The sequence below is a fragment of the Pituophis catenifer genome, unplaced genomic scaffold (genome assembly GCF_029215685.1).
Source record: "Pituophis catenifer annectens isolate HBS135680 unplaced genomic scaffold, rPitCat1.0.hap2 SCAF_2, whole genome shotgun sequence".
Classification (NCBI taxonomy): Eukaryota; Metazoa; Chordata; class Lepidosauria; order Squamata; family Colubridae; genus Pituophis; species Pituophis catenifer.
The window spans coordinates 66,399,217-66,423,723 of record NW_027256882.1 but is presented as its reverse complement, the minus strand read 5'-3'; the positions used below and the strand labels follow the sequence as shown (position 1 = coordinate 66,423,723).

Below are 24,507 nucleotides of genomic sequence, written 5' to 3'. Positions count from 1 at the left end.
TGAGGTCCTCTGAAGCTGCTGCCAAACCACTTTCTCAACAATCTTCCCCAAATAGAGGAAGTTAGGTAGTGGATGAAAATTGTCCAATACAGATAGTTTTGTTTAACAACTGGTCACTTAAGAACTGTTCAAAGTTGCAATAGAGTAAAAAGAAATTACTTTCAACCCATCCTCAAAGTTGTGATTGCTTCCCTCCCCCACCCCCGGGCTGGTCACATGAATGCATTTTAGGCACTTGGCAGCTGGCTCGCATTAGCCACTGGTTGCAGTCTCATAGTCATGTGACCACAATTTGTAACTTTAGCCATTTTCCAGCAGAAAACAGCAAAAGAACCACCCCATTGGATATGGTAGATTGACCACATGTTTTGCTTAATAATCGTAAACATGGTTGTAAAATTGAGTGAGGCCATATGACCTGCTTAACAACCACAATTACCACCAAAATCCCAGGCTCAATTTTGGTGATAAGTCAAGGACTGCCTGTATCATGAGGTCTTCTTGAGAAGGGGATAAACCAAGGTCTCTTTAAGGAGTATAAAGTATAAAGCAGTAAGAGAAGAATTAACCATTGCTAGAACCCACTGACACAATGCCCTGCAGGTTGCTTTAACAAGCCAAGAGGGACATGGATCTAAAGAGGGTGGATGTGACTGAGTTCACATCCTAAAGACCTGTCCCTGCTTTGCTGAAATTGTTTTCCTAGTCCTTCTGCCAGTTCAATATAATTTCTGCAAAAGCAAAACCAGAAAGTATTTTGATCAACAATTTCAGAAATCACAAAAATATGGATTGCAATGTTACTGTTAATGATGTAACAAAGGAATATTGTGGTCTTTATTAACATAATGTTGTTTTCCTTATTTTTATCCTCTTGAACAGATCAGCCAGTCTTCTTGATTCAGGGATGCTTGTAAATATTCAGCAGCCTTTAATACGGGATGATGGTACAGTGCTACTTGCTACAGATCCCAAGGTAGCCGTCCTTAGATTTAATTGCACAACTCATGTTTTCCTGCTTTTCCTAATTGCTTTCTTATTGTATATGAAGAATTTATACATTAATAGATAATTTCTGCTTAGAAATATATTTAATATTCAGATACTTGACTGATGTCATTTGGGACCAGAATTTCCATAGCTAAGCTATGTGGTCATAAAGCTTGACCACACTGCTTAGCAATGGCAATCTCTGCTATCCTGATTGTTGTTAAACAGATCTCATGGCCATTAAACGAGGCAACTTCCTGCTGGCTCCCTACAACCAACTCAATGGGGAAGCCAGCAGGAAGTTTCAAGTCCCAGGTAGCTATTTAGCAGCCCGGCAGCAAGGAGCATAGTGAGGCTTGGAGGATTTATGAGGGGGCAAGGGAGATATGACAAGTCACAGGAAGAGTGCATAGTGGTATGTGAAGCTGCAAGGCGAGATTGCACACAGGTGCAACACAGGCCTGGGGAGGGAGTACACGTGGCTGGTGCACAAGGGAGTGCAAGTGGCTGGTAGAACATAAGTGCAGAGGGACTGGAAGATTTACCCCAGAAAATTGCAACTTTTCCTGTCGGCTTCCCCACTGACTTTCTGGGTATGTCAACAGGGAAAGTTGCCACAATCATCACATGATCATGGAGTGCTGCAACTGGTCATTGTATGGCCTATTTGCCAAGATTGCAATCATATGGGTGCAAGGGTGCTGGGACAATCAGAACTCTGAGGACTGGTCATAACCATCATTTATTCCTCACGATCATAAGTTTGAATAGTCCCTGAACAAACGGTCGTAAGTTGAGTGCTACTTGCTTGACTATAGAATAGAGTATAGTAATGAAAAATAGGTCTGGCTTTATCAACCCCCTGATGTGTATTATATTATTTGGTTGATATTATTTACATTTCCTAAACCTTTCTTTGTAATTTTATTCTCTTCATTTTAATTACTTTTGTATCTGTATTAGGAAACAGGCAGATTATATTTAAAGAAACACAGCCATTTAATTCAAAGTGTTATTTTTATTTTTTTTTTGTAGGCTGAGACAAGCCAAGGTGCTTTGGGAACACTAGCAAATGTTGTAACATCACTTGCCAGCCTTAACGAATCTCTTAATAATGGAGATACTTCAGAAATTCCACAAGAAGACCAATCTGCAAGTGAGATTACTAGGTATGTGCTTCATATTAGAAATGTTTCTAATTTGTATCTCTGACTATAAAAATATTTTTTCATTGATGAAACTAAAATACTATTGATAAAAGATATTGCCATTTTTGAAATTCATTCTCATGTTAGACTTAAGAATCAAGCTAGCTGATATTTCTTAACATGGTTGAATATTGAAAAGTAATTAAGAACAGTACAAAAACAGAGTGTTGATTGTATGCTGTGTAAAAAATAATTACAAGGGTACATATAGTATTGCAATGTCAAAGAATCCTGTTCACATTTGAATCCATTCCATTTCATTATTTTACACTCCCATTTCATTTATTCACATCAAATAATCAGTAAAGTATGCCTGGAAACCCTGGCAATTTTCTTAGAGCTGCAAATAACTTTCTGTTTGGGGGTTGATGATGTTATTGATTGATGGACAAGATTTCAGTGGTTTTATTTTATTTCTCACTGATAAATGTAATATAAGAACATATATGATGTATATATGATACATTATTCTTATTTGCAGGGCATTTGATACTTTGGCTAAAGCACTTAATACTACAGATGGTGCCACGGCACAGAATCTAGCCGATGGGATGGATCCTGCAGGTGGTGGAAATATTCATGTCATCAGTAGGGATCAGTCCACTCCAATAATTGAAGTTGAAGGACCTCTTCTTACAGATACTCATGTGACATTTAAGGTCTGTCTCACACTGATTTGTTTTGGCAGAGCTTATCATTAACTAATTCCTTGTAAAAATGAGTTCTCATAATGTATAAAATCAAATCACATTACATTCTTAACGTGCTGTTGAAACAGATCAGTGTTTACTCATTAAAAGGATCAAATATAACTACCAAATGCGACCATTCTGTAATTTTTTTGAAAAAAATGTTCGCTCTATAGTGCTGCATTTTAAACTTCTGATTTTGAACCATTATATTTAATTACAGGTAGTCTTTGACTTACAACCACAATTGAGCCCAAAAATTATGTTGTTAAGCAACACATTTGTTAAGTGAATATTGCCCATTTTATAACCTTTCTTGCCACAATTGTTAAGTGAATCCCTGCAGTTGTTAAGTTAGTAACACAGTTGTTAAATGAATCCGGTTTTCCCATTGACTTGTCATAGCAATAGCACTTAGACTTATATACCGCTTCATAGTGCTTTTATAGCCCTCTCTAAGCGGTTTACAGAGTCAGCATATTGCCCCCCAACAATCTGGGTCCTCATTTTACCAACCTTGGAAGGATGGAAGGCTGAATCAACCTTGAGCCAGTGAGATTTGAACTGCCGAACTGCAGCTAGCAGTCAGCTGAAGTAGCCTGCAGTGCTGCGGGCTACTTTAACCACTGCGCCACCTCTGCTCTTATTCAGGTCATGCTTGTCAAAAGGTGATCACATGACCTGGGACACTGCAACCGTCATAAATATGAGTCAGTTGCCAAGTATCTGAATTTTGATCATGTGACTAGGTCGTAAGTGTGAAAAATGGCCATAACTCATGTTTTTCAGTGCCATTGTAACTTCAAATGGTCACTAAATAAACTGCTGTAAGTGAAGGATATCTGTTTTCCACATTATCGTTGTAAATTGTGACCCCTAACTACATAGAAGCACTGCAGTTATTTAAAATGCAAATAATTCTTTTTCAATAATACATGGTAAGGGTTTTTTCAACTTCCATTTGAGTGAAAAACATTTTTTTTAATTATCAAAAATATTGATAAAACTATGTGAATGTTTAAAGAGATGTTCATTCATTATAAAAAGGATGTGTTTTCTTCTGGTTCTATATTATATTGATTAATATAGCAGTGATTTTAAAATATATATATTTGTAATAAACTTCATGTTGTTCTCTTGTAGTTAACCATGCCTAGCCCAATGCCAGAGTACCTGAATGTGCATTACATTTGTGAGTCTGCATCACGGTTACTTTTTCTTTCCATGCATTGGGCCAGGTCCATTCCTGCTTTTCAAGCACTAGGGTAAGAATGTGCTTTCTTTTTCCATTGATAAATACTGTATGTATTGAATGGAATCCACAATATATAATGATTCTCTAAAATAAAAGTATTTCATTTGTTGTACTAAAGCAAATGCTGTAAAGGTGGTCCTCGACTTCTGACCACAATTGACCCCAAAATTTTCACTGCTAAGCAAAGCAGTTGTTAAGTGAGTTGTGCCCATTTTATAATCTTTTTTGCCAGAGTTGTTAAGCGAATCATGTAGTCGATCATGAATCTGGCTTCGTCCATTGACTCTGCTTGTCAGAAGCTTCCATACCCAGGACCCCGGGACACTGCAAACATCATAAATACATGCCGGTTACTAAGCACCTGAATTTTGATCACATAACTGTGGGGATGCTACAAGCGCCATAAGTGTGAAAACCGGTCATAAGTCACTTTTTTCAGTGCCGTTGTAACTTCGAACAATCGTTAAACAAGTGGTTGTGACTTGAGGACTACCTGTATTGAAGCTGCATTGTCAAGCTTCACAATTTTAGTTGTACAACATATGAAAAGCTATAATGAGTTAGACTAGATACACTTTTTTGCAAATTTCATTTGGCTTTCAATAAAACACAAAGGAAAAATATTAAGCTCAGGTCAAAAAAAGAACAAGAATATACAGAAATTAAACATAAATTACCCATTAAATAGTTTTTCAAAGGAAAAATAAAATTATTTGGAAGTCAATTAACATTATAAAATATTACATAAATCTAGGTGTGCAATTTGAATAATTAAGAAGGATAATTGCAGAAACTAGATCCAAAAACAAAGTTCAGGGTGCCAATTACAAAACTGTGTATCTTTTGATGATATAAAAACTATAAAAAGTAATTCAGTTTGAAAACCTTTTAGCTTCATTCATAACATTCCCTTCAGAGATCTTCTCTGATAGTATCTTTTCTTAAACCTTTCAGAAGAAATAGCATGTTTACCCTACTTTAAAAATGTATATATCTGTCCACGTTCCAATTTTAAATTATTAATAAACACCATGATTGTGTTAATAACTGCATATACTTGTAGTTGCTGAGAGGTACTATGAATGTATTTTGGCTTTTAAATAGTGATCCCAAATTATATAGCATACCTTGAGCATGTTAGGACTAAAACTAGGTTTTGATAATGCTTCTGGTGTTGGCCAAATTGTGCCAAAAATATTTTGTTTGTGATCAGGGAATGTTGTAAAGACATATGAAAGGTAAGAATTTGTATTTTGGTATTAGTGGCCTATTCGACTTCACTGAACGGTGATAATGGAAGAACTAGGGATTAGTTTGGGGAAAATAATTTGTGATGTAAACTAATGTGAACAGGGGGAAAATTATTCAGTTAAATGATATGAATGGGTGGATGGGATTCAGACGATAAAAGTAATAATTTAGTAGTATAAATAGATAATTTAGAAACCCTGTAATGATTGGGAATGATTGATAATTTAGAAAAAATGTTGTTTGTTTTGAATACAGGTTTAAGCATATGCCTATTAAATGATGATTTATTTGATTGTTTATGATGAATGACTGGGAGAAGTACTGAAAGACCCATGAGTAATGAGAGGCTCTGATGTGACACAGAACAGTTTTGGATACTGTCAAGAGTGGAGCTTTAAAAAGTAGACATAGAAGAAAAGGAAAAAAATGAAATACATTAATGACTATAGGACAACTGTAGAAAAAGATGTCCTGTATGAAAGAAAAAGTATTAAAAGGTAGTTTAACCTCACAATAGAAACTGTGGAAGATGGGTATAAGATATTGAAAGATATAACAGAGTTCCATAGAAGTGAGTAAAATTATGCTAACAGAAAGTATAGAAAAGGATTACAGATTACAGATTAACAGAGTTGGAAGGGACCTTGTAAATCATCTAGTCCAACCCCCCAAATGGCAGTCTAATCTCTTCTTGAAAGCCTTCAATGATGAAGCTCCCACAGGCAAGCTGTTCCATTGGTTGATTGCTCTCATTGTCAGAAAATTTCTCCTTATTTCCAGGTTAAATCTCTCCTTGTTCAGTTTCCATCCATTATTCCTTGTCTGGCCAACAGGTGCTTTGGAAAATAGCTTGACCCCTTCCTCTCTGTGGCAGCCCCTCAAATATTGGAACTCTACTATCATGTCTCCCCCGGTCCTTCTCTTCATTAGACTAGCCCAGTTCCTGTAACAGTTCTTCATATGTTTTAGTCTCCAGTCCCCTAATCATCCTGGTTGCTCTTCTCTGCACTTTTTCTAGAGTCTCAACATCTTTTTTATAGTGTGGTGATCAAAACTGGATGCAGTACTCTTGGTGTGGTCTTACTAAGGCTTTATAGAGTGGTATTAGTACCTCACTTGATCTTGATTGTATCTCTCTGTTAATGCAATTTAGGATTGCATTGGCTTTTCTGGCTGATGCTGCACACCGCTGGCTCATATTTAGCTGGTTGTCCACTAAGACTCCAAGATCCCTCTCACAGTTACTGCTATTAACCCTGGTTTCACCCAGTCTATATGTGTACTTTTGGTTTTTCTTGCCTAAGTGTAGGACTTTACTTTTCTCTACATTGAATTTCATTTCATTAGATAGGGCCAGTATTCAAGTCTGTCGAAATCCATCTGGATCTTGAGCCTGTCTTCTAGGGTGTTAGCTATTCCTGCCAGCTTAGTATCATCTGCAAACTTGGTAAGTTCCCCTTCTATTCCCTTATCTAAGTTGTTTATGAAAATATTGAAAAATACTGGGCCTAAGACAGAACCCTGTGGTACATCCATGTAGACTTAGACCCATTAAAGACTACTCGTTGAGTACAGTTTGCAGCCAGTTGTGAATCCATCTGGTGGTGATGCTATCTATCCCACTTTTTTCTAAGTAGGTTGTGGTCTACTTTGTCAAATTCCTTGCTGAAGTCTATTACATCCACAGTATTTTGCTGGTCTACTAATTTAGTCACTATGTTAAAGAATGAAATAAGATTGGTTTGGTATGATCTGTTTTTAACAAACCTGTACTGACAGTTAATTATTACTTTACTTATTTCTAGATGTTGGCAGATCTGTTTGTTTTATTCCCGGGTATTGATATTAGGCTGATTGGTCTGAGGTTTCCTGGGTCTGTTTTTTTTTTCCCTCCCTTTTTTGAAGATGGGAACCACATCAGCTCTTATCCAGTCCTCTGGTAGTTCCCCAGTGTTCCAGGATTTTTGAAAGATGTGGTGCAGTGGTTCTGAGGTGACCTCTGCCAGCTCCTTTAGATCTCTGGGATGTAATCCGTCAGGTCCCGGTGATTTGTATTCATGAAGATCAAACAGTATTCTCTTATCTTTTTTTTTTTTTTTTTTTTGCTTATTTTAATTTTTATTTCTAGTGTGTCTTTTACAGTTACGTTTTTGGTAGATTGGGCCAAAGATCAATGCAAAGAATGAGTTAAGCAGCTCTGCTTTCTCTCTGTTGCCTGTTACTTCCTTGCCGTCTTCTCTTTTAGTGGACCAACAGTTTCCTTGATTTTTTTCCCTTGTTATTTATATGTTGGAAGAAACTTTTTTTTATTATCTTTGACTTTAATTGCAAGTCTTTGTTCATTCTAAGCCTTTGCTTTCCTGACTTCATCTTTGCAGATTCTGGCTGTCTACTGATATTCTGCCTTAGTTATGTGTCCCTCTTTCCATTTTTTGTACATGTCCTTTTTGTCTTTCAATTTGTCAGAGAGATCTTTGTGCAGCCATGCTGGTTTCTTCTTGGATTTCTTCTTTTTCTTTCTCAGTGGTATTATGTTGGTCTGGGCTTTTATGATTGTACTTTTCAGGGTTTCCCAAGATTCTTGAGTTGTTTTCCCTTTTAGGATTTTCATCCAAGGAAACTTTCCCAAATTCTCTCTGAGTTTATAAAAATCAGCTCTTTTAAAATCTAACACTCTGGGGTCATTATATTCTATTGCTTGTGTTTGTGTTATGTTTAATTCTAGTATGACATGGTCACTCTCACCCAAGGTTCCTGCAATTTCAACTCCCTCTATCGCTTCTTCTCTGTTTGTAAGAATTAAGTCCAGTATGGCTGTCCCTCTAGTTCCCTCCTCTACCTTTTGGACAACAAAGTTGTCAGCTAGGTTGGTTAGAAACAGGGTGGATTTGATTTAAATCGAGTTGATTTAAATCACTAGTAAAAAGGCTTGATTTAAATCAACTCGATTTAAATCATAATTTTTTTTTGAAAAAAAAGTTTTATTTTAAGATCAGACAAATATACAATATAGGCAATCATTCAATATAAACATTTATAAACCCAGCCTTCAACCCCCCCTTCCCCCCCCCACCCCCCCCCACCCCCGACTTCCCAGAACAAAAACAAGTTATAAATTTTACCAAACATACGCTAAAATATGCTAACTTAATGCAAGATTTAAAACTCCCTAGTCCCCTTAACTCCTCTTCTACAAATTATTCATCAGCCTCCCTTTTTTATAAACTCAAAATAACATATAATCCTTTAGCCCTAAGAGTTTTAAAAACATTAACAAACACTAATAGATCATTCAAACCCTAAAAATCTTGTAATACATCTGTAAAATATTCTTAGTTCATTTACTTAATCATTTTACTCTTCCTCCTACTTTTATTCTCAAAATTCAAATATTTTAAAAATCTTAATACAACAATAAGTAAACCTTAATTAATCATTAATTGAATTTCTATATTTTCTTAATTCATTTACTTAATCATTGTAATTAATCATTAATAAATCAATAGTTAGACCAGAAAAAGTTAATCTTCCATTCTTCCTATCTTTCTGTATTTTTTCCAGTCTTTCTTCCTCCCTCCTACTTTTATTTTGAGGAGGTTTTGAATTTTAACTTGATGTATCTTTAAAACTTGTCCCTTTCTTGGAACCATTTCCTCTGATTTAGAGCCCCCATATCGACTTTTCTTGCTTATATAATCAGCCAGTTCATAGAACGAAGAATTGACTCGATAAGATTTATCAGTTTGCAAAGAAAAGTCCAAAACCTTTGGTCAGTTTCTACTTCTTTCTGCTCCAAATTATATTTTTGAAAAGTTCTGTCAGTTAATTCCAAAAGAGCAGGAAGAAAGTTTGAAGATTCTTGAGAGCCAGCCAGTTCCAGCTTCTCTGTTTTGGTCAAAATGTCTCCTGCATTGTCATTGTGCTTTCCTTCAAAAACATCCTCAATTGCTTTTATATCCTCCACCAGTTCTGTAAGTTTTCGTTCCATGATTGCTGTTTGGTTATTAATAATTGCAATTTGGTTATTCATGGCTTCCTTTATAAATTCTGTAAGTTCTCTTAAAAAAATCCTCCTGGCTCTGTGAATCAATTCTCTGTATCATTTCTGACGCCATTAGAGAGCCTCCACCACTTTCAGGAACTCCTTGCTTGGAAGCCATATTATTATAAAAGAATTTTTCTTTTCACAGCCATAAAATCTCTTGAACAGCTTTCTCAAATTTATTTGTGATTTATCAAGCAAGATAGTCTTTTCTACACCCAGCTCTCAAATCCCAGCAATTTAAATCCAGTCTTTGAGCACAAATTTGTTAACAAGCACTTTCATTTCTAACTTTCACTTTTACGCCCACAACGAGGACGCCATTTCCACCTCCAGCTCAGAAAAATCAAGTAGAAACAAGGTATCCCAGGAGTTAAGCACAATATTTGCAAAAGCTTGTTCTCCTGCTTCCGTTCTGTCTGCTTTTGAATTCAATTAATCTCCTTTTTGACAGCAGAGTTGGTCGTGACGTCTGGCTCCGTTTAAAACGGAGTCGCCTTGGATCCGGAGCTTCAGTGGGCTGAACAGGGAGCTCTCACCCTCCATGCCCCTGGAATTGTTCAGGGGCTTCCGGGGAGCTCTACCCTCGCCCACCAGCTCTCCTCTCCTTCTTCTCCCGAAGGAGAGGTTTTCAAGCCATCTGACAGCTGATTAACACTGTCAGAACGGCTCCAATGGAATCGTGGGGCTGGCGGTCCGAAAAGACCATCCACGACGCCGACGGTGCCAACCAGAAGCCTCGTTAAATCATAATTTTTAAAGAGCAACTGTTATCTCTGCTACTCCTTTGACCCACTGTTGACTCACCGATAGTCCCAGTGTTGCAGAATATACAGCCTCATGCTACATAACTAAGCTCCATTTCATGCTGAATAAACTAAATTATTTATGTATCTTAAATAGAAAACTATCTTACGATAGATTTTTACCCCAAAAGTTTTTTATTAAAATAAATTCGATAAAAATAAAAAAAAATCCAATTTAAATCAAAAAAATCTGATTTTTTTGATTTTTTTAAAAAAAATCATTGATTTTTATCCACCGTGGTTAGAAATCTATTTGATTTCTCACTTAGTGCAGAATTAGTTTTCCAGTTGATATCAGGGTAATTGAAGTCCCCCATTACTATTATAGTGTGTTTCATGCATATATTTGTTGGTTGGTTGGAAAAAAGGACATCTATTTTTTCTGCTTGATTAGGTAGCCTGTTTGATTGGGATGCTTGGATATGATAAAGTAAGAGAGGCAGTAGGTGGCTGGAACATGCTGTAAGAAAACGATAGTTGTGAAAAAGAGGAGAAAGGAAAGGGATACCAAAAGGATATTGTACAATGTGTATAAATAGGAAAAGATTGTTGTTGAGACTTTAGTCAAAGATTACATTATAAAATTCAGCAAAATATAATGCGCTTGTGAAAAATGCATCTATACCTGATAGCATGAAAAATGCATTTATACCTGATATTGGGAGCAAAAGGAATAAGGAGGATTAGTGTCATAAATGTTCTTAGAATGATGCTTGGCAGAATCCTGATTAAAAAAATATAAGAGATGACAGCAAAATTTGAGAAGTGCAGCTAGGTGAGCAGTACATAGACAAACATTTGCTCTTCGACATTTCATTCAGGAATGTGTGAATGTGAGAAAGAAATAGATTGTTCTATTTCAGAGAAAAGATATGATAAAGTGTGTAATGTTGTATGCAGACAATATGTTGTTTTTTTCTATTCTTTCTGAAAGGGAAGATAAAGTATGTATCTACTTGTGTACTTGAATGTTTTTATGTATGAGAATGATTTATATGTAGCAATATAGTGACCTATTGTTTACTATATGCAGATTAGGATCAGTTTATAAAGATAATACTGTACCTTAATTTGCAGGCAGGCAGTTAATTCAAATCAGAAGTTATTAGTTTAATATTCGATGAGGCTGCTCTTCAGAATGTGGCTACTGCTTCACATATTCATAAATGCACACAATGTTATGTACCATAAAAATATTTTTAATAGGAAGGGGGAATATGCAGGATAAATTTCAGTTAGAATTGACAGTCCCAAGGGATGAGATAGGGAAGCTGAACATTGCACATTTCAGGTAATACATAAGATCTGATCTATACATTTCCAACATTTTGTGATAATGCATAATGGTTGTCCATATAGCAGCTATACTCCAATGCTGAAATGCAAAAAGTAAGGTTTATCTGCTAATTGCTTAGTCAGAACAAAATACCAAATTTTATTCTAAGTAACCAGCAGATAAACCTCATATTTTGCATTTTAATACTGGAGACGTTTTGCTTAAAACTTTCTTAATCAGAACAAAATAACGAATTGCTAACTGTACAGGTAGTCCTTGATTTGCAACCACATTTGGGATTGGGATTTTGGTCACTGATATGGTTGTTAAGAAAATCATCATATGACCAGATTTTTGACCATTTCTGTTGATAAGCAATAAGTGAATTCTGTGATCATGCAGATCGTTAAACAAATCCACCTTCCCCTGTTGAATTTGCTTGTTGAAAACCAGCTCCCCAAACCTGGGAAAGTTGCAAATTGCAATCACCTGATTCTGGGGATGGTGCAACAGTTGTAACTTTTGAGGACAAGTTCTAAGTCACTTTTTTTTCAATACTGTCATAGCTTCAAATCACCATTTAATCAACGGTTGTACATTAAGAATTTCATGTAATTGCTACGATTTAGGCAATGTCTTACATGGTAGATAGCTCAGGGATGAACTGTTGAGTCCTTGGTGCTCTCTGAGCTTGCTATCTGACTAAGTAATATCTTCAATGCTAAAAGGATATGGAATTTGCACTCAATTTATATATGCCATTGTCAATGTTAGTAGGGGTATTATTTTCTTCTTGGCAATTCCTTGATTAGGCTATTGTTTACTGCTTGATTGTTTGTCTGGTGTTAATTGTAATGTTAATTCCTTATCTGAATCTTGATTGCTAGAGAGGAGGTGTTCTGGGCGTTTTATTTCCTTTTTAGCTTTTTTTTTTATTGTTTCCTAGGAAGCTTGGTATTCATACAAGTCTGCTATCAACAGGCCCATAGAGATAAACAACATTTGCACAACATTCAAAAGAGACTATAGGAACTTCTAACTCAGACAAACAGCCAAGCAGTAAACAACAACCTAACCAAGAAACTACCAAGGAGAAAACCCCCACCTACACTGACAGGGCAAGCTACTGTATATAAGCCGAGAGCAAACCCCACTCCCTTCTAGCAGTAAAGATGTTACATCTGCAACCAAACAACCAAGGTCAGAGAGCAGAAACGACTCTACAGTGTAGGATCTAATTTGAGACAATCCTTGAAATTGGTTCAAATCTGTTGGATTTGTTTTTTATTTTCCCCTACTGTATTATCTCATTCATTGAGAAAATATCAAATATAGGCCAGAAATAAAATAGTGAAACTAGGTATTTCTGCTCAATTTTGGCTTTGGCCTCATCTGCATGTTTTGGTCCTGCCCATCATGCAACCCCCAATAGATTGCCTTCAGGGATTGCAGCTCTTAATAGGAAGACAGAAAAAAGATGTTTGTCCCTGGCAAATATTATGGATTAATCCACCTAATGCTGATAAGAATCATCACATGATTGGTTTAGCAATCTTTGGGACCTACAATGCATTCAGACTGAAAACAGTCTAGGTCTAGGAAATACAGTAGGAAGAAAGAATTAAGCTCAGTTAGCTTTATTGAGCAAGCAGGATTAGGGTCTTACTCTTTGTCCTTTGGTATCTATGGGGACATTTTGCTGCCACTTAAAGCTGAAGCCCTGAATATTTAGAATACTCTAAAACTCTATTGTTTTAGAGTACTGCATTAATATTTTAGGTAATATCCTTCTTCCAGATGTTTAGTATTACAGTGTATTGAATCTTAAAAGTTGGGGGTCTTGGTTTAGTTTGTTGTTATTTATTAATTGTTTTCAATATTGTATAGCCCTTATCTCTTAATTTTGATACTTTGCTTTTTTTGTAATGTTCTTATAATTTAAAAAATGGACTAGCTAAAAGTTCATTATAAATAACATTTGGACCTCTGTCTGTTGGCAACTGTGTCACACGGTGATCTTTTCAGTGCTAAACATCAGAAAACATATGTCTCAATTCTCACAACATTTCAAATTTATTAGATTTTTGCAATCTTATCCCTGAAATTTTTATATTCAAAAAAAAAATATCCTGAGCTTTACCATTTGTTTTTATAACTCGTAGGCAAGACTGTAATACAAGCCTTGTGCGTGCCTGTTGGAATGAGCTCTTTACTCTAGGCCTAGCCCAGTGTGCACAGGTGATGAGCTTGTCAACTATCTTAGCAGCAATTGTCAACCATTTGCAGAACAGCATACAGGAAGGTATGTATTATTTTTAAAGGCTCTAATTGTTATAAATTCAAGGATTTATAATTGTATGTATCACTGGTACATACATTTTTTCTATGTTAATAGGGCAAAAGTGGTGTCCACTTTTAATTCCCCTTGTAATGTTGCATTTCCTTCTTTGAGTATACATATATTGAGATTAGTTTATTAGTTCAATTAATATACCGCCTTTCTCCGGAGACTCAGGGCGGCTTCCTGAGGCCTTCCTTTGAAGTTGACATTCTTGGCAGAGGGATGAGCAAATATATTATATTAGAATATAATAGAAGAATAATTTACTAAATTGTATGCCTCCCAGTGATTTTGGGAAGCTCACAATAAACAAAGAAATTTCAGTAAAATCAATAAAGCATGGCAAGTGTGACAGACCAAATCGCATGAAGCGAAGGGTTTCTCTTTATTCTCATCTCATCTCATATCAGGGATTAGGATATTACATATTTTTCATGACTAATAAAAATCCTGCATGCTAAAACTGTAATGCTATATTATTATTTAACTGCAATGTATCATTTTTTTCTCTTATAAAAAAAATATGGTGGGGTCTATTTCTGGCTAATGTACTTTGTTGTTTTAGGTTTAGAAGAATAAAAATAGCAGTTAATTTGATTTAATTTGTTAAATCCTTTCAAACTTAATTATAATAGACAGGTTCCACCCCCCCAGCCAGGCCCTCAAAAACAACACTACTGATGTAGTTCCTCTGGTCAAGGAAAGAGCAGGATATTCAGATGCCATGGAGAGGTAGGTGCCCTACGTTTGATTAAATGTAGGGCTCTTAAGATTTTCCATCATCCAAAGCTGAAGGGTATTCGAAGCAGATTTGTAAATGGAAACAAAAAATAGTAGAACTATTATCTTCATTGAAAATAGAGAGAAGCTGTTTGATCTAATTGTGGTGTAGTCAGTTTTCTTTTAATGATAGCTTTATATCAGCAGGAGTAGAATACAATAATTAAAATAGTAGTTCTCTTGCCTTTAGTAGAAATTAAAGTCTGATAAAATAAGCAGTGTTGTTATTACTACTTCCTAATTAAGAAAAATGGATGTTTTACATCCTGCTGTTTGCAGAATACTTAATTTGTAAACAATAGTGGTTTCTAAAATACAGTGGCTGAAAAGACATGCAGAATAATAAGGCAGAGGTAAAATATTTTAAACATAAGTTTAGAGAGTAGCTTTTTCAGTCCCAGAAGCTACATATATGCCAGATAGGCCCACTGCCACAAATGTTCTGTCTCTTTCTCCCTTATTGATGTGCACCATCATGTATCACAGAATCAAAGAAGACAGGAAAATACTTTATCTTCATCTTTCCTCCCTGCAATATTCCTAGAGGTGTCTGTTTTTATTTTGCTTTGGAGTATAGAACTATTGATTATCTTCCACTTTGGGAGGAAAATAGATAGGATTTTCAGAGGTTCCATGAAAATGTTAAAATATATTTGAAGACTGGATTGGCCACATAGGACATATGGAAATACAACTATCACAGAACAGAAGAACAAGATAAAAACATTTCATAGTGAGATCTTTCTATAGGAATTCAGTATTAATCTGTTTTATAATAGAGAAATATCAAAGCTCTTAAATTTATACAAATTAAGTTTTACTTAACTTTTAAAAAAGAATTGAAAGGGCAATTTCTCAGCAATGGAGTGAAGCGCACACACACACACACACACACACACACACACACACACAAACAAACAAAAGAACAAGTCTGTTTTCTGGATGAAAAGATCAAAATTAGAAGAATTAAGGCCTTCCTGAGTAATTCTTGTTCACTTTTCCTGTGCTGCGAATGTTGGCTGAATATAATTCCCATGCCAGTTCAAGAGGACAAATAGTTTATTGTCATTGTCATTGTCAGATCTGCCTTGTCTCTTAGGTAAGAGACATAACAACTTGCTTCTTGCTTTATAGAAATCTAATTTTCCTCTGAGTTGTCTCAATGATTTCAGTACCATCCTGCACATCGTGATGACCCGGGGCGTGGCATGAAAGCAACACAACCAGAGAACTGGTCTAACTCTCCTTTATTGCTCCAACTGTGCCCCCAAACATTGCCACATTCACTACAAGTCCTGGAGCAAAGCTCTCACATGCACCTTCAGAAGTCTCTGGCTGCAAGTAGTCCAGTAAGCCAGGTTAACCAAACAGCAATCAGGCCAGAAGTTCAATAAGCCAGGTTAATCAAACAGCAACCAGGGCCAGCAGTCCAATAAGCCAGGTTAGCTAAACAGTAACCAGAGCAAGAAGTTCAACAAAGCAGGCAAACTGGCAAGCCCCACAAGACAGAGTGGCACCTCCTTACATCTCAGTCCCCAGGTGTGCCTTGTGAAAGGAGACAGGGCACTCTCCTCCCTCGTAGCCAGCTCAATCTGCATTGATCTCGCCGTCTCTCTTCCCTCCTTGCTCTCAGATCAGGAGGGAGTTGTCCTTGCTCTTCTTCTGAGCTCTACCCTGTCTGCAGGCCTTACTAATTCAGAAAAGCCTTGACTCTGCCCTTCCCCAGTTTCCTCCAAGGCCAGCCTAGCAGGCCACTCCATCTCTGTCAGTTCTTCTTCCAGCTCATCTTCCCCTGAAGATTCAGACTCCAATGGGGGAATGACACATCTTTTCTGAGCAACCACACACCGCCATCTGTAGTGCTTCAGAAAGAAAGTTAGTACCTGTGACATTATATTTACACACACCCATACACTATAAGGTCAGTGTAGAAAATGCTCCAAATTCCTTGTACAATCTTTACTAATTTGGACTGAAACACTTTTACTAATGTCTTTTTAGAGAACATTTAGAGAAGGGTGCTTTGGCAAGTATTCCAACTTTATTCCTTACTAAATATTGATGAGCTTGGCCTTCAAGGCCTAGTTTGAATTAGTATAGCAGATTTATTGAATGTTGTTTTTAGACATCAGTTTCTTGCCTTCTCCAGTCCCTTGTTCACTGAAATTGAAAAACTGATTTGACCCATAAAGAATATGTAGGATCAGCTATGTCCATCTTAATCAGTCAAACCCAGATGTTTGAAAGTCCTCTGTCTCTAAGGGCAGTGAAATTATTTCAGCAGCACTGTGCTTTCCACAAAAGGGTTAATTCTTTCTAGCCTGCTCAATTCTTCTCTGACTAAAAAATATCTCATGGCAATTTCAACTTCTCCTATTTGATCATTATTAGACCCTGTATCTTTCTCTACAGCTTTTGGTTTACTTTCAGTTTTATTTCTATATCAGCTCCTTTCTTTTACCCTTGTCTACTGCTTGATTTTTCTTCATTGTCTGCATTCTTAACAAAAGGGTAAGTCTCTGCTTCTGCTTTGTTCACTGCAATTGAGAATTATAAGAATATGTAATTCAAATTACGGAGCAGAAAGAGGTGTTAAGATGCTAATTCCATTTGAAAAAGCAAGATTTTTTCTCAAATTCCATGAAGGAAATGTAATATATGAAACTGCTATCTAAATGATTATGTCCTGAAGAAGTTTTTATTTTGAGAATATATAATGTTTACTTCTAGATAAACTTTCTGGAGATCGAATAAAACAAGTGATGGAGCACATTTGGAAACTCCAGGAGTTTTGTAACAGTATGGCTAAACTTGATATTGATGGATATGAATATGCTTATCTTAAAGCTATAGTCCTCTTTAGTCCTGGTAAGCATTTAATAATGATTTTATTTCAGTATGCGTCTTTAATGCTGTTTAAATGCTTTAATACTCTGACACTAGCTAAAACAGTAAAGAAATTGGCAGCACATTTTCTAATACATTTAATTTAGGATTAAAATGTTTACTTTGACCTTTTAAGTCTTCATTTCACTGAGACTTACTGCTTAAATATGATACTTAAATTTGATATATTAGTGAAACACTTTCTTAAGAGTCATATTTCCTTTTATTTTTCTTTAAATGATTTGGCAAGCAGCTTCTGTGGTTAGAGCAAAATATGGAAGACCTGTGAATAATATTTTCTAATTGCAGTCCCAAATAGAATATCATAATAAAGAGGATTGTAGTAGATGACCAGGCTGAAACTGAGGGAGGGGTCAAATGCATCATCAGTCTCGAGTCCCTTTGTGCCCACAAGAGACCTAACTGCCAATTTCCTATCATTAGTAGTTCAGATTTTTGAAGAAAGCTTAAGCTTGCACAAAACCCTTATATACGTTTGAACTGCCTGAGTTTCCTGATTTCTGCACTTGACATGGATATAATTTTCAGGTTCCTACATTTATCTTCCTGTGCTAAAGAACCATCTGAAAGTTATATTAGTTGGCCCCATTATTGATTTCAGCCTATCTGGGATTTAGAGGCACTATAAGACTATTTATGTTTTGCCTGTCAAAGAATAGTCAACATAACCATAAACTGTTCCAAAGTGGCTTAAAAGATTCTTTGTCTTAACTTTTTAAAATAAAACAATCACTCTCAAATGGTGGGAAAAGCAAAGGTCTACTACTGAAGAACTACTTTCCAATAAGCAGTGAGAAATCCAAAGGTAAATAGGATTCCCTAGCCCCCATAACTTATCAACATGACAATTAATTATTAAAACAGATAAGTCTCAAAAACACACAAATGTTTTCTGTAAATCTGGCTCAAGGTATAGATTTTCTTGATGAGTTATACATGATTTGTATTGTAGAACCACAAACTAGCATTTAAATGTTTCTATATTCTTAAATAGATTCAAAAACTTTCTTAATAAGTTGTAATTGAGCTACTATATACTGTAATAGATAATTACACTAAAATTGTTTTCTTTGAGGAATGATAATATATGGTCAGCAGGAGTGGATCCTGAAGGATTGAAATGATCTCCTGCTAGTTACCAAATGTTGTAATTTCTGATTTGTGTATTTTTTGCCTAGACCATATGTGCTAGCTAGAAAACAAAACAGAATTATTGGTAAATGATGGTATATATTATCTTTGGAAATTTTGGAATAAAGTGTTTTTTTTTTTAATTTACTACGGTATATTTTTCAGTAAAAGTAAACAAACAATTAAATAATGTATTTAATTTTTAATAGATCACCCTGGTCTTACAAGTTCCAGCCAAATCGAGAAATTCCAGGAGAAAGCTCAAATGGAGTTGCAAGACTATATTCAAAAAACTTATCCAGAAGATACTTACAGGTATTGTAATATTATGTGGTTGTTTGTTTAATTCTAAAGATTTTTGTTTCTTTGTTTAGTTCTAAAGGTTTTGTTTACTTGCTTTCATGTGATCTTTGTTTTCAGTTCCTAGATAATTTTTGAAATAGACTTCCATTGGATTGAACTATAAATAATACATTTACTTTCAGTCAAAAAACAATGACAGGTCTAAGTGTTTAACATTATATACCATTTTTATGTTATTGAGTTATTGAACAAACTTTACTATTCAGAAGTGAGTTTCATTAAATTCAATGAAAATAATTTCAAAGTATGTATATATAGTATATATTTGAGTTGGGACCTATCAGTTTAATTTCAGGATGTTAACATTTACAGATGCTACCACTTGAGCCTTGCTTTCCTCCATAGTAGAAAAGGTAAAAATAGTTCTCAGTTTATGACCATCCTTTTAATGACAGTTTAGTCATGATAGCCTTAGAAAAAGTGTCTTACAATCTGTACTCATACTTACAACTATTATAACAGCCATGCAGTCATATGATCACAAGCACTAGGTGCTTGATAATTGGCTTACATTTATGACCAGCTGCAGTAAGCTGTGATCCTGTGATCATAATTTACTACCTTTTTTTGTCAATTTCTAGCAAAATACCCCCATTGGGGGAGCTGAGTTTATTTAACCATAGTAATTTACTATCATAAAAATTGTCGTGAAATCATATCCATCTCAGCTTGCCACCACAACAACCTATGATGGAAATTCTGGTCCCAAGTTGAGGACTTTTTGTACATAATTAATCAACTTAATATATTATTCCTTTTAGTGTTAAATAGAGGGTCCTACGGCGCATTAGGTCATCCTTTAAGAGTAAAGTAGTGCAATCTGATGTGACCAGAATGTACATTAAATTTCAGGATGAGCATTTTTTTTTTTACCCCAATGCCGGTGTAGTCGTTAAGGCATCAGGCTAAAATCTGGGAGATTGAATTCTAGTCCTGCTCTAGGCACAAAGCCACCTTGGGCCACTTTCTCTTAGCCCCAGGAAGAAGGCAATGGCAAACTGTTTTGGAAAAACCTTGCCAAGAAAACTGCAGGCAGTCTCCAAGAATCAGACACCATTGAATGAAATAAGAAAATGTATAACAGAATTAGAAAAATAATTGCAGGGGCAAATACATTTCAGCAATAAATCAATGTTTACTTACCTAAACAGGCAGCGGTACTGGTAAATTGAGTTACATTTTTACATGTACCTCTGACTTTTTTATTTCAGGCTAGCTCGAGTTCTAGTTCGCTTGCCAGCTCTTAGACTGATGAGTTCCAGCATTACGGAAGAACTCTTTTTTACTGGCCTCATTGGAAATGTTCCAATTGACAGCATCATCCCCTACATCCTGAAAATGGAATCAGCAGAGTACAATGGTCAAATAACAGGATCATCTTCTTAGAAGGAATCAGTTTATCCTGGTGGACCTGAATGCAAATTTACTGATTCCTTGGGATAAGGTGTATAAAATGTTTTCAACACTTTTCATTTTCTTGTTAAAAATTCTTTTATTCAAAAGCAAGGTTAAAAAAAAACCTACAGTACTTTTTTCTAGGACCTGTTTCTGCAAGAACAAATATTTGAATTTCTTTTCCTGAAAGGCTACAGTGAATTGATAAATATATCTTTAATATGCCTTTTTATTTAAGCATTATCAATGAGTACACTATAGCTTCTCTTATGACAGAATGCACATTAAAAAGAAGTATATTCAGAACTTTAGCTTGGATTCAAAAGGCTCCAAGATGTCTTCTGCAAAGGGACTTCCCTTCCCCCAGTCTCAGCCCTTGTTCTCTCCCCCTCTCCCAAAATGAAATGCCACTCCAGGACAGCATGAACCATAGCATACTAGCCTGTTGGAGAAAAAAAAAATGTTTACAAGATTCTTTTGAGCAAACAGGGCTTTGCTGGAAATGTGCTTTGAATTCAATCTATATTGTGTGCATACATGTTCACTCACATACATGCAGATAATTTAAAGTTAGCAAGATATAGAATGGTCAGCACTTCCAAAGAATGTTTTATGAAAGTAAGACATTACCTTCATAATCCTGCTTCCTTGAATAGGGTAAATGAATAGCATTTTAATTACAGATGTATACTAATGATTTCTATGAAAACTTACAGCCATGGCAGACAATCATTTATGCTACAAAATTTTTAATTGCATTTGTTTATTAATAACATTATTCTTTTAAGGATGTTTGAATTAAATTCTGCTAAATGAATAGAAATGTTTATAGCATAGAAAAGGCATAATGTTTATGGCTCAACTGTAAACTTGATAGACTCTATAGAAGTTATTTACACCGAAAAATAGCACACTACTTATAGTGAAGCACTTCTGAGAATTTTAAGATGCTTTATGCTTGTTTGCCAATAGGTTTAAAAAAAAAAAACTGGGACACATCCATCAGTTTAAGTAAGACCCACATGCCTTTTATGGATAGATCAACTTAAAAAACAAATTTCATACTCATTCCTTCTGAGAATCACTCATTCCTTCTGGGAAGACTGACTTTGGCACAGTTCTGAGATCACTAAATTAGTGCGGAATCTATTGATTACTGAGATGTTGCTTCTCTGGCAAAGGAGTCCTATAATCAGTTTGGAGCACTCCAATAACAAAGTGGTTCAACGTTCTTAATGATCTGCCAAAGCAATCTTAGAAAGGTGGGATGAAAGCAAGAAGGAGCTGTAATAGCAGTAGTGAAAGAGAATACACATAGACCAGGGGTGTCAAATTCAAGGCCCGGGGGCCGGATCCGGTCTGCAGGGTGCTTAGATCTGGCCCGGGGGGCTGCCCTGGAAACAGCGAAGGACCGGCCCTTGATCTCTCTGCCAGCAAAAAGGGAGCGTGGGAAGGCTGTGTGCAGCCCTCCCAAGCTTCGTTTTCACTGGCAGAGGGTTGCAGGAGACCATCGCAGCCAAAAACGGAGCTCGCAAGGGCCGCAGCCCCCAGCTCTATTTTTGCTGGCAGAGGGTTGCAGGAGGCCATTGCAGCCGAAATGGAACTTGGGAGCCCACTTTTGCTGGCACAGCGCTCGGGCCACCACAGGCGCCTCCGACATGAGTGACATCGAGCCCCCCAACCCTGATGTGGCCCTCAATGAAATTGAATTTGACACCTCTGACATAGACTAACTTCTTTTGGTATGTGTTTGGCGATGTGGCAGAGGGTTTGGCGAGAACAGATCCTGGGTTCTGCCTAGCCTGGTCATCAGAGAATTGTATGACATCATAGCAGGGAAGCTTCTTATAGTCCCTGCAATAGTATTCCATGGGACCATAAAGTTGTATTCTAAGAATTCAGATTCTGATTCATTCATTTTCTCAGCCTGCAATACGTTCTGAAACATATGCCATAATTTCTATAGAAATGATGTCCATAGTATAGAAAAAAGAATAACCATGTATTTATTTGTATTATGTTGTATCTGTTTTCCCAATATTGCATATGTTCTGGAATTATTCAGAATCTGATAAGAAACCACCTGGAGTCACAGTACTAAAAATGCTATGTACAATGATCTGTCAAAATATTAAGGCTGGCCAATTCTACTCATACCCAGTACTGCTTTTAGATTTCATATTATATTGCACAATACTTTCAAATCATAGTTGTAATTTTTATTTCATACATGTATCACTTTTTTCAAATTGACTTTTATATGAAAACATATTTCAACAAGTATGTCATTTATACTCATTGTTAAGTATATGGGTGGTTTCAGTGAGCATTTTAGTAGAGACATTTTATAGTGAGTATTTTATAGATGTTAATAGATGGAGGTACCAATGAAGAATAAGAAAGGTTAGTACAATTTAATAGATGAATAGAGTAATACATTACATAAGTAATGTAGTCTTACAGGTCTCTTTCCTCAAAAAGTATCACTGAACTCAGTGGTGCTTACTTCCAGTATGTGTTTATACTACATAATTATAATTCATTCAACAAATTCCTAGATATACTCAAATATTTTATATTTAATTCAACTTAATTCATAAAACACTGTTACACAGAAGCTGAATTACTATACTCCCTGATTTTGCTTAAACAGGAGCTTAATATAATTTGCACTAGAAATACATTCAGTAGGACTATGACTATAGATTCATTGGGAAGTACTGGAAAGTTAGCTGTTGTATAATATGTGTAATACTATATTTTTAAAGTAGCAAGATCAGTTTGAAATAGAATTGAGTCTGTCCTGGATCATAGAGCATAGATCATAAATCTTAAAACTAATTATAGGCCAAATTTATAAAGTTAAAAAATTGGATAAGGAAATACTATCAACTGAAATTATGTTTGAGCTTAATTTTTATGAAATCTGCAGAATAAATTATGTACACTATTTTTATTCTGATAATTTATAACGCTAACATATATTAAAAGATATTGTTTTACAACCCTGATTGGTATGGTGACACATATTTTTAAAACTATTAGAGTATATATAATTATGTATATCTAATAAAAATATATGCAATTTGAATAATATAAAAATAGTAGTTTTGAAAATAATCAGTGCAAAAAGAAGTAATTTGCTGAATTCTGTACCAGATTAGATCCTCCATAAACCATTAATCAGATATTAATTTCGTTCTCTTGTATTAAGTTGAATAAAACTAGTTTACATCATTTGTTTTACTGAACTAGAGTTTGGACCAGCCAAAATACATTTTAAATAACATTAGTATTTTAATCGCATTGAGATGCAATATTTCAATTATTTATTTACTTCCCATTTCACCTAGCTGGTGTATTATTATAAAAATGTTTCTATAGTTATTCATTATCATAGCAGAGATATGTAGTAGATCTCACAACTACGGTAGGAATTATTTTTACATTTATGTTTTTCACTGCACCCAAGACACCAAGCATTTTTTTTTTTAGTTTTTTTGGGAAGATACTGTAATAATGAACTATTTCAATCCTTTTAAACCAAAATCCTTTTGGTTTTTATAAGAGCTCTGGAAATTATACTAGATGCTATGTAAAGCATCTAGAATTTCCAATTTTCAAGGAAAGAAATGTTGCACAGAAGGGCATCAGAAAAAGGATATGCAATATAGGCCATCCTTCATGCACAACTTGTTGGAATATGTTTTCTGAATATAATTTTCTTTTTAAAAGTAAGCATTACTCTTATGTGCACACTGAAAATCTCTCAGTGTGTTTGGAAGAGTTTTGCTTTTGTTTTTCAGATGGTAGCAGCTACCAGTATACTACAAGAAACTATTGATTTGGGTGCTTGTAGAAATAAACATGACCACTGAGAAACTACCATTCAGACAGAAAACAAAAAATAGTCTTTTGTTTATCTACATTAGGTTCTATCCAGTATCACATAATAGAAGTTACTCTGCTTCTCTTCTATTTGCATTTTCCAGATCTGCTTTAAAGTTCTGCTAATCTACACCAGATTTGCAGAGCTGCTATGAGTAGAATGAATGCTCAGTGGGTAATTATCC

General features: G+C 35.5%; 1 protein-coding gene across 2 annotated transcripts in view; it reads left to right on the top strand.

The window, feature by feature from the left end:
* NR2C2 (nuclear receptor subfamily 2 group C member 2) overlaps positions 1-20,481 on the top strand; it is a 60,262-nt gene extending 39,781 nt beyond the window's left edge. For both annotated transcript variants that reach the window (XM_070933599.1, XM_070933598.1), the window contains 8 exons: positions 883-976; positions 2,026-2,159; positions 2,680-2,857; positions 4,031-4,152; positions 13,680-13,819; positions 17,369-17,506; positions 18,886-18,991; positions 20,251-20,481. In XM_070933599.1, the coding sequence (XP_070789700.1) occupies positions 883-976; positions 2,026-2,159; positions 2,680-2,857; positions 4,031-4,152; positions 13,680-13,819; positions 17,369-17,506; positions 18,886-18,991; positions 20,251-20,425 (1,087 nt within the window). In that variant the 3' untranslated portion in view covers positions 20,426-20,481. The remainder of the gene's footprint in view (positions 1-882; positions 977-2,025; positions 2,160-2,679; positions 2,858-4,030; positions 4,153-13,679; positions 13,820-17,368; positions 17,507-18,885; positions 18,992-20,250) is intronic.
* Positions 20,482-24,507: the final 4,026 nt, after the last annotated feature.